This window comes from Anomaloglossus baeobatrachus, chromosome 6 (assembly GCF_048569485.1).
Source record: "Anomaloglossus baeobatrachus isolate aAnoBae1 chromosome 6, aAnoBae1.hap1, whole genome shotgun sequence".
Lineage (NCBI taxonomy): Eukaryota > Metazoa > Chordata > Amphibia > Anura > Aromobatidae > Anomaloglossus > Anomaloglossus baeobatrachus.
The window spans coordinates 290595017-290610502 of record NC_134358.1 but is presented as its reverse complement, the minus strand read 5'-3'; the positions used below and the strand labels follow the sequence as shown (position 1 = coordinate 290610502).

The 15486-nt window shown below is 51.1% G+C and overlaps 1 protein-coding gene across 2 annotated transcripts in view; it reads left to right on the top strand.

Moving 5' to 3' along the window:
• Positions 1-15486, top strand: part of RETREG1 (reticulophagy regulator 1) — a 175334-nt gene that overhangs the window by 133778 nt on the left and 26070 nt on the right. For both annotated transcript variants that reach the window (XM_075314875.1, XM_075314876.1), the window contains one exon: positions 1862-1946. In XM_075314875.1, coding sequence (XP_075170990.1) covers positions 1862-1946 — 85 coding nt within the window. The remainder of the gene's footprint in view (positions 1-1861; positions 1947-15486) is intronic.

The window sequence follows — 15486 nt, the reverse complement described above, 5'->3', positions numbered from 1 at the left end:
TCGACGTCCCTAGACAGGAACGTCTCTCTTTCACTGGCAGACAAAACCTCTCCTCAGTGTTGGCTTCTTCCCACTTCTTTGTTGGAAGAAAAATCTTTCCTGCTCCCATCCTGGGCTATGGTCACGACGGACGAGAGTCTGTCAGGGTGGACAGCGGTCTTCCTCCACCACAGGGCTCAGGGAACCTGGACTCTGACAGAGTCCCCCCTTCAGATCAATGTTCTGGAGATAAGGGCAGCGTAGCTAGCCCTAAAGGCGTCCCAGCGGTGGCTGGACGGCAGGCAGATCCGGATACAGTCGGACGACGCCACGGAGGTCGCGTACATCAACCACCAGCACAGAGCGCTGGCGGCGGACGCATCAGTTCAGGACTGGTCGCAATTTCGACTGCCTTATGTATTTCCTCCTCTGGCGCTGCTGCCCAGAGTGTTCCTCAAGATCGGGTCCGACTGCCGCCGCGCCATCCTCATCGCTCCAGACTAGCCGAGGAGGTCGTGATACCTGGATCTGTGGCACCTCACGGTGGGTCGACCGTGGGTACTCCCGGACCGACCAGACTTGCTGTCTCAAGGGCCATTTTCCATCTGGATTCTGCGGTCTTCAACCTGACTGGGTGGCCATTGAGTCCTGGCTCTTAGCGCTCTCAGAGTTATCGCTATCACGCCTTTAGCAGAAGGTGGTCTTCCTAGTGGCAGGCACATCACTTCGGAAAGTGTCTGAGCTAGCAGCGCTGTCATGCAAAGCCTCCTTCCTGGTGTTTCGCCAGGATGAGGTGGTTCTGTGTCCGGTCCCGGAATTCCTACTTAAGGTGGTATCCCCCTTTTCTTCTCAATCAGGATATCTCCTTACCTTCTTTTGGCTCTCATCCAGTTCACAATTGTGAAAAGGATTGCACTTGTTAGATCTCGGGAGAGCACTCCGGCTCTTCTTTTCGCACACTGCGCCCTTGCGCCGTTCTGATGCGCTCTTTGTCCTTGTCACTGGCCAGCGTAAGGGGTCGCAGGCTTCCAAGTCAACCTTGGCTCGGTGGATCAAGGAACTGATCCTTGAAGCCTACCGTTCTTCTGGGCTTCCGATTCCATTAGAGCTGAAAGCCCATTCTACCAGAGCCGCAGGTGCATCCTGGGCATTGCGTCACCAGGCTACGACTCAGCAGGTGTGTCAGCACTACCTGGTCGAGTCTGCACACATTCACGAAACACTATCAAGTTCATGCCTATGCTGCGGCAGATGCCAGCCTAGGTAGGCGAGTCCTTCAGGAGGCGGTTGCTCACCTGTAAGAGAGGGCCGTCTTTTCGGCTCTTTTTTATCGAGGTATTCTTTTACCCACCCAGGGACTGCTTTTGGACATCCCAATTGTCTGGGTCTCCCAATGGAGCGACAAAGAAGAAGGGAATTTTGTTTACTTACCGTAAATTCCTTTTCTTCTAGCTCCTATTGGGAGACCCAGCACCCGCCCCTGTTCCCTTCGGGCTGTTGTTCTTTTGTGTACACATGTTGTTCATGTTGAAGGGTTCTTTTGGTTCAGGGTTTCAGTTCTCCGAACATCCTTCGGATTGAATTTACCTTAGACCAATTTATAAGTTCCTCCTTCCTGCTTTGGCACCAAAACTGATGGGCCCGTGATGCACGGGAGGGTGTATAGGCAGAGGGGAGGGGTTACACTTTTTAAAGTGTAATACTTTGTGTGGCCTCCGGAGGCAGTAGCTATACACCCAATTGTCTGGGTCTCCCAATAGGAGCTAGAAGAAAAGGAATTTACGGTAAGTAAACAAAATTCCCTTCTTCATATCTAGAATTTTTCAAGTTTTTAACAAATTGATGAGATCAGTTATGTTCATATCTTTTGTGTTTTTTGCAGTTTTGCCTTTTGGTCTGCGGTGTATGCACAGTTCTTATTCTGTTCGGAAGCTACATTCCTGGAGTTGTCATCAACTTTTTCATATGTAAGTACCTACAGTATGCACATAATGGCATATCTTTCAACAATATCATTTAATATTAAATCTTTTTAATATTATATCTAATTTGATGTTTACACATCCATACACACTGTATATAAAATGAATGGCTACTTTATAAGAGACCCCCATCTAGTAGTGTGTAAGACCTCCTTTGGACTTCAGAATCACAGCAATTCATCATAATAGGGTCAACTTCAGTAAGTGTTGAAATCGTTCTCCAGGAATATTGGCTCACACGGAAAGTACAGCTCTCATTGCAAATTATTTGGGGGCACTGATGTTCTCAACGGTCCGTCCTGGCTCGTCTTGGGATTTAGTTTTGAGGAGTGTGAATGTCAAGGAAATATGGAACACTCGCTGCCATTTTTCTAGAACCAATCCATCAATATTCCATCCTTGTGGGTATGGTTCATTGTCTTGCTGAACGTGTCCTTTTATTGGGTAACTAGCAGCAATAGAGTGATAACCGTAGCCCTATTGTCCAAACATCTATTCACAGATATTAGAGGATCCAGGATGTGCCAAGAATACAGTCCCTACATCATTACTTCACCTCCATCCGTCTAAACAAAAAGGTTTATCTCCTCGTGCTAGTTGCTCCAAACTAGTCTTACCAGCATAGTACATAAGAAATCTGGATTCATCTAATCATGCCAAATATTTGTTCATTTTGTCCCCTGGAGTCCTGGAAAAGGGCAATTCTGTTTCCACTAGACAGCAATGACCTTCGAACTGGTCTTCTGCCTTTATAGCCTATCCATGCTGAGCAACGATAAGTTGCGTATTAGGACACATTAGTTGGAGCAGCATTTATGTATTTTACTGCACTTTATTAATCTGTGTATCAGAGAGTTGCTCAGCATCTTTCTTTGACCATTTTCATTGTTTACATACTGTAGGATTCACTCTCCCAGGTAGTCGGTAGTGTTCACACAGACAATGTTTGGTACAAATATCTGACTTTTTACAGTGCATGTAAAAGCAGACATGTAATATCAGGGCTGGCTCACAGCTTCAGATCAGTCTTTCCCCTCTCCGCTTCTGATTGGGACTGCCAACACTAGAGGTCCTTTCTTCTTCTCACACCCTGACCACAATATCTCACCTGTGTGGCAATCGGGACCCTTCTGGTTCATTTTGGTCAGCAACAAACGTTCTCTGCAGCTCCCAACAGAATCCACTCAATGCTCTGTTCCCCAGCATAGTGAACCCTGCAAAGCTAGGATTTAACTCTATTCTATTTGGCTTTCCTACAATACACATGATTTTTCCTTGATGACTCATTGTCAGTGTATTTTCAAAAATAGAACCCTACATCGTTGGCAGTTTTTGGCCTCCAGATAGTCTAGCACCAATGACACTGCGTCATTTGAAGCCCCTCAGATCACTTGATTTTTCCATTCTAATGTGGATTTGCACTATTAACGGCTCCAAGGAAAACTAGCTTATGTGATATGCTGCATTCTGGGGTCATGCATGTGTAATTTAATACAGAGCAGCTCTAACCATGGAAGAGCAAAGGGCTCTAATAAAGTCATCATCAGTATAGACTGCAACAATTTTTCACCATTCCTTCAAGTGTTAAATCTAAATTGTTTCATTAGATAGAATGAAAATAAGCAAGTTTGTAATTGACTTGTTTTTTTCTATCCTGTAATGGGAGCTTTTATCTTTCGTCATGTACACTGGTTTCCATGGCGCTCAGGCACTAGTGCCTGCCTAGATTTGGCCAAATGTGTGCAGTAGCAATACTCCAGGATATAGGTTAACTCCTAATATCCCAACCACCTCTCTCCACCCCACTGATTCCAACCTCTGGTGAGCTGTTATAAAATCTTGCAAATTCACCATCCCTGCAGCATTCATAGCACTTCTCCTAATCATTGCTCTCACTGTCTGGAGTTGAGTGCTTGTTCAAATCCAGTGGTATCTGTATACAGTATTGGCACAATTATTAGGCAAGTGAGTATTTTAGAGTAAGGCCTCAGTTCCACTTGCGTTTTGCATGGACGAGTGCATTCCAATAAAACATTGTCTTGCACTCGCACCGGTGCAAACCTATAGGGCAGTGTTCATCTGCGATTAAGTTCCCATACCATATTGTCATGAGAAATGAATCACAGCATGATGTGCGTGTGAAACATCTCACTGCACTCGCATGTCATCCACCCGCAATGCGATGTACGCAGAGATAGGCCACAGAGGAGAGGGAGAAAGTGCTCCCCCTCCTCTTCTCTGCAGCTGTGATGCGATTGCAATATTGGATTAGAGTCGCATGACCCTCAGCTGATGCTCGCAGCAGAGGGTCATTAGCATATCGCTTTTGATGCTCTCGCATTGGAAGCTCTGCACAAGTGGAACCAAGGCCTTATTAGAAGAGCAACCAGAATGGTGACTGGTCTACAAACCATGTCCTACGAGGAACAGTTACAGGATTTGGGAATGTTTAGCTTGTAAAAAAAAGAAGATTGAGAGAAGACTTACAGTAATAGCTGTCTACAATAGGTAAAGGCTGTCACACTATAGAGATCATCCTTATTCTCATTTGCACAAGAAAAGACTAGAAGCAATGGAAGGAAACTGATTAAGAGAAGACACATATTAGATATTAGAGAAAAGTTTTTGACAGCGAGGGTGATCAATGAGTGGAACAGGCTCGCATAAGAGGTAGTGAGTTCCCCTTCAATGGAAGTCTTCCAAAGTGGCTGGACAGACACCTGTGTGGGATGATATATTGAATCCTCCTGTGAGCAGAGGGTTGGACAAGATGACCCTAGAGGTCCCTTCCAGCTCTAACCATATCATTTTTATGCATATTTTCCAACTTAGATGTATAAGCTTGAATTGTTATTGGATGAAGCATACCAGGTGATGTGTATGCATGGAATGAGTGGATTGTGGCCTAAAAACATGAATATCCTTTATCAAGCAGAACTATTAAGCAGCTTGTTTTCTTCAGACAAAATGGGACAAAAAAAGTCTTAATTTTTAAATTTTCAGAGTCCGTTAAGTTTTACAGAGGGATGCAGCACTCCCTTTTAAACTGCTAAAATGTTGGGCGTGATGAAAAAGTTTATTGAAAATAGCCAACGGGGTAAAAAAAAAAAAGTGTTGCTAAAATGACGCACATTAATTGCTAAAGATTTGAGAAGAATCAGACATGGTGAGACCGGGAGCCCATTATCCTCCAATGGTGTCATATTCCAAAACTACAACCTCCCTGGAGTGCCCAGGCGTTCAAGGTCGTCAGCGCTCAGAAACATGGCTGTGAGGTAAATCCGGAGATATGACGATAAATCATGATATTCAAGTTATGTCAGGAAGCCCTCTCCTGGTGTCACCCCCCCTTTCCTTCACACAACTCCTTCAATCAGAAAATTTACCACAGGGATAAACGGTTTGTTTAGCAGATAGGTGTCAAAGGAACTGGTCTGTGTTCCACTTACACCTCCAACAGCCATCTCCTCTGATATGGAGATTAGATGACTTGGGAACAATGGACGCAGGATGACCCCCTGCCGTCACCCTGTAACAAGAGTTGTATCTCATTATAAGGCTATGGAACTATCCAGACAGAACGACTCCAGTAAAAAATGGTTCATATCTCGCAAGCCATATTTCCGATAAATATGGCAACCATAAAAATGGTGTCTCCGCATGCGGACGATGCTGGCACACCCTTTTTATGGGAGCAGGACCTGGGGAAATACCCCAGGCGTGATATCAGCCAATGGGGAACTAGTAGACAAGTCATGAGTCCTCTCGTTCTGTAGCTAAATTCATAACTGTCACAATGAGAGCGTTGGCGTCCGCCTACGACGCTCCCAGGCAAAGTTATGGCCCATATTCCATGTTGTGGATATTGTCCATAACTCCAGCCAGGGGTGGAGCAGTGCTCCCTCTGAGGTCACTAAGGTAGGAGGGGACCTGGATTTGCCCAGGTTGATAACCCTACTTCGGCCATTTTCCAGTGTTCTTTCGCTGGGGGTCACGTGTAGGAAACATCTGTGGGAAGGATCCTAGAAACCTGGTCTACAGCGCCCCCCTGTGGCCAGACGCACAAGGTAACTGCTGGAACTGTGTATGCCTGTTTGTAAACCATGCTTTATCTGTAACTGTACTCTGACCTATGTATATTCTGTAGATCTCCTATTGTATATATTGTAGTTTCTAGTGTGCTTTAGGCTGATTAAATTATATAATTAATCTTGGGCTGTTCTGTTATCTCGATCTTGAATCCCACGTCTGTGTGTTCGGCTAATAGTTACCGTGAAGCGGTTGGTGGCAGCGAGTTGTGCCAAGGATTATTGTGGGGAGGCCAGTGAGATTCGGGGAGGTTTTATATATTCCGCCCGCGGAGGTCGGGGGAATATATACCCTACTCTCACCGGGGACCCTTCAATAATCGGCATAAGTAGTATAGCGGCCTCCTTGCTTATTGTCGGGCAATTCCATAATTGGCCTGACTATAAGAGGGGCGCTAGAGAGCGCGTCACGTGCTCTGTCTGTCGGTCGGGAGGTATAAAGGAGGGGTGACCCCCACTTGTTACCCCCCGATTGTGACGTACTGGTAGCCAGCGCGGGGGATTTCTGAGTGACCCCCCCGGTGGTTCGTGACATATTGGTGGCAAGCGGTGGGATCGAGATAATAGTGTGTGTGAGTGTGAGACCCATACTCCCAGACACTAAAGACTGCCTGCAGCAGCTGTGGCTGCTGGGGTCTTCAGACTAGCTCAACACTAGAGTGTCAGAGTGCAGATACTGTAAGGTGTGTGGGTGCATCAGGTGTCAGTTCTGTGTCAGTGACCAAAAGTCTGCAAGAATGGCTGATGGCACCAGGAGCAGAGCTATGCAACTGGCCAATGCTAAAGCAGGAGCCGAAGAGAGGGAGGACGGTGCTGTGGACAGTAATGAGGAGGTTGCCCACGAGTCCTCCAGGAGCTCGACGCCAGAAAACCGTTCTGCAGAGGACAGCGCACAACCTGGCAATTATGGACAAGATGAGGAGCAGCTCACCCAAGGGTCCTCAACGAGCCAGATGCCAGCCCTCCGCTCTGCAATGGACAGTGAATCACCAGGCTCCGCAGCGGGCCGCAGATCACCACGTGCCATTCCACCGAGCCTGGGAGGCTCGGATAGCCTTCTTCAAATGGCTATGGCCCTTCTCCAGGCTGGAGACCAGGAGGGCTACAAGGAACTCCTGGCAGAGCGCAGGGCAGAGCGTCAGGCAGCGCGTGAAGAGCGCCAGGCAGAGCGTGAGGCTGCGGAGCGACGGCAACAGGCAGACCGTGACCACCAGCTGCAGCTAGCTCAGCTCCGGCCCTCATCAGCCACACGTGACCTTCAAGACACCAAACTTCCAAAGGTCCGTGTTGAGGACTTCCCAGTGCTGGAGAAGGATGGAGACTTGGACTCTTTCCTGACTGCTTTTGAACGGACTTGCTTGCAGCACCATCTGGACAAGGACCAGTGGGCCAAATACCTGACCCCCGTTTAAGGGGTAAGGCCCTGGATATCCTTGGGGACTTGCCTACTGAGGCAGATCAGGGCTACGACACAATCAAGCGGGCCCTGATCCAACAGTACAACCTCACTCCAGAGTCCTACCGCAAGAAGTTCCGGAGCCTACAGAAGGGACCAAAGGACTCCTGGGCTGACCACCGGCGGGCACTTGCCCGAGCTGCCGACCACTGGACCCAAGGCCTGCAGCTTTCCACCGGACCGGAGATCCTGGACTTGTTCATCACGGAGCAACTCTTGTGGAACTGCCCTGAGGATCTCCGCCAGTTCATCCGAGACCAGAAGCCAAAGGGGTCCACGGCTACAGCTGCCCTGGCCGATGACTACACCAACAATCGGGCTCCTGAGGCCAGGAGAGCAGCCACCAGCAGCACCTGGAGAGGGGGTAAGATGAATTCTGCGACTGCCCCACCTGCCCCTAGACTGCAGGGGGTGTCCCCCTCAACTCCCCTCTCCAGGCCCGTGGCAGAGCCAAGACGGTGCCACCAGTGCAACCTACCTGGACACTTCAAGGCCATGTGCCCTCAGCGTCCCAAGGCCCCGGCTCCGTCCCCGTCCCAAGGGCCGCCCAAGGTGTATTGTGTGGGTGGGGGTGGTGGTAGGTCCCTGGACAGCTTCCAACCTGTCACCGTCGGCCGGTCTGTGACCATAGGACTGCGAGACAGCGCCTCGGAGGTGACTCTGGTGCGGCCTGAGATGGTGTCCCCCCAAGACTTGATACCTGGAAAAACCCTCGCTGTCTCCGGGATTGGAGGCATTGACCCGGCGCTGCCTGTTGCTGGCATTTATGTGGACTGGGGCGCAGGGCGAGGGGTGAGGGAGGTGGGGGTAACTGATCGGATCCCCGCAAACGTGCTACTTGGGACAGATTTGGGGCAGATAACCTCCCAGTTTGGGCCCCCCCAAGGGCTGAACCTTCAGCCAGTACTGACGTGCCTCCGGACAATGTTAATGTGTTATCTATGAATGATGTAAGGGAGGAGGGAGTGAACTCTGATTTTTCTGCTTGCATAGACACCATAGACACACACTCAGCTGCAGCTGTGACAGGGGAGGGGGTCAGAGAAAGGTGTGACAATGCCTCTACAAGTGATCAGCCAGTGAGCTGGGATCTGTTGCCCTCTGCAGGGATAAGCAGAGAGCAGGGTGCTGCAGGGGGAGGACCAGTGTGTGGGGTGGGGGCTACCACAGCAAATGTGGGGTCCCCAGAGATTTCACAGCGGGGTTCTGTTGCTGCAGGGGGGGAACAGGCAGGTGAGATAGGGGCCGGTCCCGGAGCGGAAGTGCTCCCAGGTAAGATCTCGGTGCAGGGTTCCCCCACAACCGGGGTGTCAGGAAGCCCGGTAGGTCTGCCTGAACCGGCGACTTGGTCAGGAACGGAGGAGGAGCAGGCACGACCCACGGTCGCAGCAGCTGTGGCCGCTGTCACCCGCAGTGGGAGTGCTGGAAGCCAAGGGGCCTCCCGGAGGTCCGATAGCTCTTCCCCTTCTGACCAAGTGGCAGCCGAGTCAGGTGGAGGCCAGGACACAGGTCCCGGGGTACTGACCGAAGATGTGACAGTCTCGTCGATTCTGGCCACATCTAGTCAGGGGTTTCAGGCAGCGTTAGAAGCTGACGACAGCCTGAAAGCTCTAAAGGAGCAGGCGGCACAGCCTCCCTCGGACTCGGACCCGGAGCGAGTGGTCTGGGACCAAGGACGGCTGTACCGGGTCACGGTCCAGCAGGGTTCACCGGAGGCGTGGCCCAGGGACCGACAGTTGGTGGTACCCTATCCGTTCCGGACGGAGTTGTTGCGGATCGCACATGAGATTCCGATGGCCGGACACCTAGGGATCGCTAAGACCAAGGCCAGGTTAAACCAGCATTTCTACTGGCCAAAAATGGGGGCCGATGTGGTTGCCTACTGCCGTTCGTGTGAAACCTGTCAGAGAGTGGGGAAGGCGGGGCCACACCCCAAAGCCCCACTGGTATCTCTGCCCATCATCGATGAGCCTTTCAGGAGGGTGGCTGTGGATCTGGTCGGCCCGCTGGCCATCCCCAGCAGCTCCGGGAAACGCTTCATACTAACGGTAGTGGACTATGCCACCCGGTACCCAGAAGCAGTGGCCTTGTCGTCCATTCGGGCTGACAAGGTGGCCACCGCCTTGCTGGAGATTTTCTCCCGAGTGGGTTTCCCCCAGGAAATGCTCACTGACCGGGGGACCCAATTCATGTCCCAGCTGATGGAGGCCCTCTGTAAGCAAGTCCAGGTGCGACATCTGGTGGCCAGCCCGTACCATCCACAGACTAATGGCCTGTGCGAGCGGTTTAATGGCACCTTAAAGCAGATGCTTAAGATGTTGGTCGACTCCCATGGGCGTGACTGGGAGCGGTATCTCCCACACCTGTTATTTGCTTACCGGGAGGTTCCACAGGCCTCAACAGGATTCTCACCGTTTGAGCTCCTGTACGGGCGACGTGTGCGGGGCCCCCTGGCTCTGGTGAAAGAGGCTTGGGAAGGGGATTTGGCCACCCCTGGAGTGTCGGTTATCGAGTATGTCGTGCGCTTCCGGGACAAAATGCAGGCCTTGACGCAACTGGTACACGACAATATGGCTCAAGCCCAGGCCGATCAGAAGCGTTGGTACGACCAGAACGCTTGTGAGAGGACCTACCAAGTGGGTCAAAAGGTGTGGGTACTGGTCCCCGTACCACAGGACAAGCTTCAGGCAGCCTGGGAAGGCCCATACCTCGTGTACCAGCAGCTCAACCCTGTGACGTACCTGGTCACCCTGGACCCTGCCCGTGGAAGGCGGAAGCCCTTCCATGTGAACATGATGAAGGCACATCATGAGCGGGAGGCATGTGCGCTCCCCGTGTGCAACCTGCCCGAGGAGGGAGAAGCGGAAACCCTCTTGGATATGCTAGCCCAGGTTAGGGCAGGCGGATCCATTGAGGATGTGGAGGTTGGCCACCAGCTCTTGGAGGACCAACGGTCCCAGCTGTGGGCCACCCTACACCCCTTCCGGGGGTTGTTTACCAACCAGCCCGGAAGGACTGACTTGGCTGTCCATCACGTGGACACTGGGGATCATCCCCCGATCCGGCGTTCAGCATATCGGGTTTCCCTGGAGGTGCAGCAACACATGCGCCAGGAGATTGACGAGATGCTGAAGCTGGGGGTGATCCAGGCATCCAACAGCGCTTGGGCCTCGCCTGTAGTTCTCGTCCCTAAGAAGGACCGAACCACTCGGTTCTGCGTGGACTACAGGGGGCTCAATGCTGTCACAGTCGCCGATGCGTACCCAATGCCACGCATCGATGACCTGCTCGATCAGTTGGCCGGGGCTCAGTACCTGACCATCATGGATCTGAGCCGGGGATATTGGCAGATCCCCCTGACTCGCAAGGCCAGGGAACGCTCTGCCTTTATTACCCCATTTGGACTGTATGAGTCCACGGTGATGCCATTCGGGATGAGGAATGCCCCTGCCACTTTCCAGCGGATGGTCAACACCCTGCTCAAGGGACTTGAAGGGTACGCGGCCGCGTACCTGGATGACATTGCCGTCTTCAGTCCCACCTGGGAAGATCACCTAGAGCATCTAGCACAGGTGCTCAGGCGGATCCACCAGGCAGGTTTGACCATCAAGCCGGGAAAGTGTCAGCTGGCCATGAGCGAGGTCCAGTACCTCGGTCACCGGGTAGGCGGGAGAACACTGAAGCCCGAGCCTGAGAAAGTGGAGGCCATCGCGTCCTGGCCCACCCCCAGGACCAAGAAGCAGGTGATGTCCTTCTTGGGGACTGCTGGGTACTATAGGAGGTTTGTTCCATGCTATAGTAGCCTGGCAAAGCCCTTGACGGACCTCACCAAGAAGAAGCTGCCCTCTGCAGTCGATTGGACAATGGACTGCGAGACAGCCTTCCGGGCCCTAAAGGACGCCCTGTCCAGCCCGCCCGTGCTACAGGCAGCCGACTTCACGCGGCCGTTTGTAGTACAGACCGACGCCAGTGACTTCGGCCTCGGTGCGGTGCTCAGCCAGGTGGACTCTGCGAGCCAAGAGCACCCAGTCTTGTACCTGAGCAGGAAGCTGTTGCCAAGGGAAGTGGCCTATTCCACGATGGAAAAGGAGTGCCTGGCCATAGTGTGGGCCCTGCAGCGTCTGCAACCCTATCTATACGGGCGCCACTTCATCGTGGAGACGGACCACAATCCCCTCAGCTGGTTACACACTGTCTCCGGGACGAATGGCAGGTTGTTGCGATGGAGCCTTGCGCTCCAGCAATACAACTGCACCATTCGACACAAAAGGGGCCGTGACCACGGTAACGCAGACGGGCTGTCCCGACAAGGAGAGGTCGCGGACGGGCGCACGGGGGAACACCGGAGTGTGCTGCCCCCTAGCGCCCTCAAAAGGGGGGAGGTGTGAGGTAAATCCGGAGATATGACGATAAATCATGATATTCAAGTTATGTCAGGAAGCCCTCTCCTGGTGTCACCCCCCCTTTCCTTCACACAACTCCTTCAATCAGAAAATTTACCACAGGGATAAACGGTTTGTTTAGCAGATAGGTGTCAAAGGAACTGGTCTGTGTTCCACTTACACCTCCAACAGCCATCTCCTCTGATATGGAGATTAGATGACTTGGGAACAATGGACGCAGGATGACCCCCTGCCGTCACCCTGTAACAAGAGTTGTATCTCATTATAAGGCTATGGAACTATCCAGACAGAACGACTCCAGTAAAAAATGGTTCATATCTCGCAAGCCATATTTCCGATAAATATGGCAACCATAAAAATGGTGTCTCCGCATGCGGACGATGCTGGCACACCCTTTTTATGGGAGCAGGACCTGGGGAAATACCCCAGGCGTGATATCAGCCAATGGGGAACTAGTAGACAAGTCATGAGTCCTCTCGTTCTGTAGCTAAATTCATAACTGTCACAATGAGAGCGTTGGCGTCCGCCTACGACGCTCCCAGGCAAAGTTATGGCCCATATTCCATGTTGTGGATATTGTCCATAACTCCAGCCAGGGGTGGAGCAGTGCTCCCTCTGAGGTCACTAAGGTAGGAGGGGACCTGGATTTGCCCAGGTTGATAACCCTACTTCGGCCATTTTCCAGTGTTCTTTCGCTGGGGGTCACGTGTAGGAAATATCTGTGGGAAGGATCCTAGAAACCTGGTCTACAGCGCCCCCCTGTGGCCAGACGCACAAGGTAACTGCTGGAACTGTGTATGCCTGTTTGTAAACCATGCTTTATCTGTAACTGTACTCTGACCTATGTATATTCTGTAGATCTCCTATTGTATATATTGTAGTTTCTAGTGTGCTTTAGGCTGATTAAATTATATAATTAATCTTGGGCTGTTCTGTTATCTCGATCTTGAATCCCACGTCTGTGTGTTCGGCTAATAGTTACCGTGAAGCGGTTGGTGGCAGCGAGTTGTGCCAAGGATTATTGTGGGGAGGCCAGTGAGATTCGGGGAGGTTTTATATATTCCGCCCGCGGAGGTCGGGGGAATATATACCCTACTCTCACCGGGGACCCTTCAATAATCGGCATAAGTAGTATAGCGGCCTCCTTGCTTATTGTCGGGCAATTCCATAATTGGCCTGACTATAAGAGGGGCGCTAGAGAGCACGTCACGTGCTCTGTCTGTCGGTCGGGAGGTATAAAGGAGGGGTGACCCCCACTTGTTACCCCCCGATTGTGACGTACTGGTAGCCAGCGCGGGGGATTTCTGAGTGACCCCCCCGGTGGTTCGTGACAATGGCCAAGGAAAGGAGGGCTGAAACCTGACCATCACTGGATAAGAAAAAGTTGAAACTTTAAAACTAAGGGCGGCTTTGCACAGTACGACATCGCAGGTGCGATGTCGGTGGGGTCAAATTGAAAGTGACGCACATCCGGCATCGCATGCGATATCGTAGTGTGTAAAGCCTTGATGATACGATTAACGAACGCAAAATCGTCGTAATCGCATCATCGTTGCAGCGTCGGCGTAATTCATAATTACGCTGACGCGACAGTCCGATGTTGTTCCTCGCTCCTGCGGCAGCACACATCGCTGTGTGTGAAGCCGCAGGAGCGAGGAACATCTCCTACCGGCGTCACTGCGGCTTCCGTAGGATATGCGGAAGGAAGGAGCTGGGCAGGATGTTTACATCCTGCTCATCTCCGCCTCTCCGCTCCTATTGGCCGCCTGCCGTGTGACGTCGCTGTGACGCCGCACGACCCGCCCCCTTAGGAAGGAGGCGGGTCGCCGGCCAGAGCGACGGTCGCAGGGCAGGTGAGTGCGTGTGAAGCTGGCGTAGCGATAGTTTTCTCTACGCCAGCTATCACACGATATCGTACCTGCGACGGGGGCGGGCACTATCGCGTGCGACACCGCAGCATCAGCCTGCGATGTCGCAACGTGCAAAACCCGCCTAAGCCAAGAAATATCTGGATTGGTCAGATAAATGGGCCTATGGCTGGATCAGTAATGGGCACAGAATTCCACATTCACTCAGAAGCCAGCAAGGTGGAGGTGGGGTAATGCTGTGGACTGGTATCATTAAAAATGAGCTATTTAGACCTTTTCGGGCTGAAGATAGACTCAAAAATCAACTTCCAAACCTAATGCTAGTTTTTAGAAGACATTTTCTTTAGTGGTACAGGAAAATGTCTGCATTTTTCAAGAAAACCATGATTTTTCTGCAGGACAATGCTCCATCATTTGAATTTAAATACTGCACTGCTTGACTGCTTAGTAAAGACCTTAGAGATGACACAATAATCCTCATCCTCACCTGATCAAAGTGCTATTGAGAACTTGTGGGCCCTTCTTGTATGGGAGATTTACAGTGAAGGAAAACAGTCCACCTATCTAAACAGGAAGACTGTGGTTAGTCCTGACTAGTGATTGATGAACCCGAACACTAACACGAGCCTTCCTGGGAAGCTCATGGTACAGTTTGGGTCCAGGGGCTGTAAGAGAAAACACGTTATTACAACACATTATGATTATACTTACAGGTCCCGTGACGTGTCTTGCAGACTCTCTCTCCTGGCCACTTCTGCTTCCGTGACCGATCATTGCTGTGCCCATGGGTAACCACTACTCACTAAAAAAAAAACCTTCCATGACGTCATAGCCATGTGACCAGTCTGGTTTGAATATTGTACAGACATTGGCTTAGAGACTGGTCACATGGCTATAATGTCACGGAAGGTCCTGTTAACTTCCGGGGGTATTCATTGCACTGCTCATCACTCGGCAGTCTTCGGCTGTTTTCAGCCGTGTTCGCAGTGACGTCAGGGTTCACCCGAGTCCATGGCTCATGGGCCATGGGCTCGATTGAACTCTGACTGTCACTGTGCGAGTCTTGCATCGCATCACCTGGCACGGTGCACACACTCCCGACAGGAGTGGGTCGGCTGCATGTATTCCATACGCAAGTGGAATCATACCCTCAATGTCAACTTGCTTCTCTCTGTAGAGACACTTGTCTGTACGGAGTGATGAAGCAGAGCTGACATTGCTCTACCTGTGGACTACATCGGACAAAGTATTTTTTTTAAATGGAGTCTCAATGTTTTATTTCTAATAAAAAAAAATTTTCTATGTGTTGTGTGTTTTTTTTTTTTTTACTGTTTAATAAAAATTCATGGTGGCCATGTCTAATGTGGCATGACACCATGAATTTCGGGCTTGGCACCAGCTGAGAATACAAAGCTGGTATTAACCCCTTTATTACCCAGCGTTCCACCACCATCAGGGCCGCTAAATGAACCGGGTTAAGCTCCTGGAAATGGAGCTAAGAAACAATGAGCCATTTCCAGGACCGGCTGCGGTTTTTAGCGTGAGGGGCCAAGAATGCTTGGGCCTTTCCTTGCTGAGAATCCCAGCCTCCAGCTGCCTGGCTTCACCTGACTGGCGATCAAAATACAGCGGGAGCCCACACATTATTTTTTTTTTTTTTTTTAATACTTAAAATAATGAGCTTCCTGTATTTTGATTACCATGTAGATG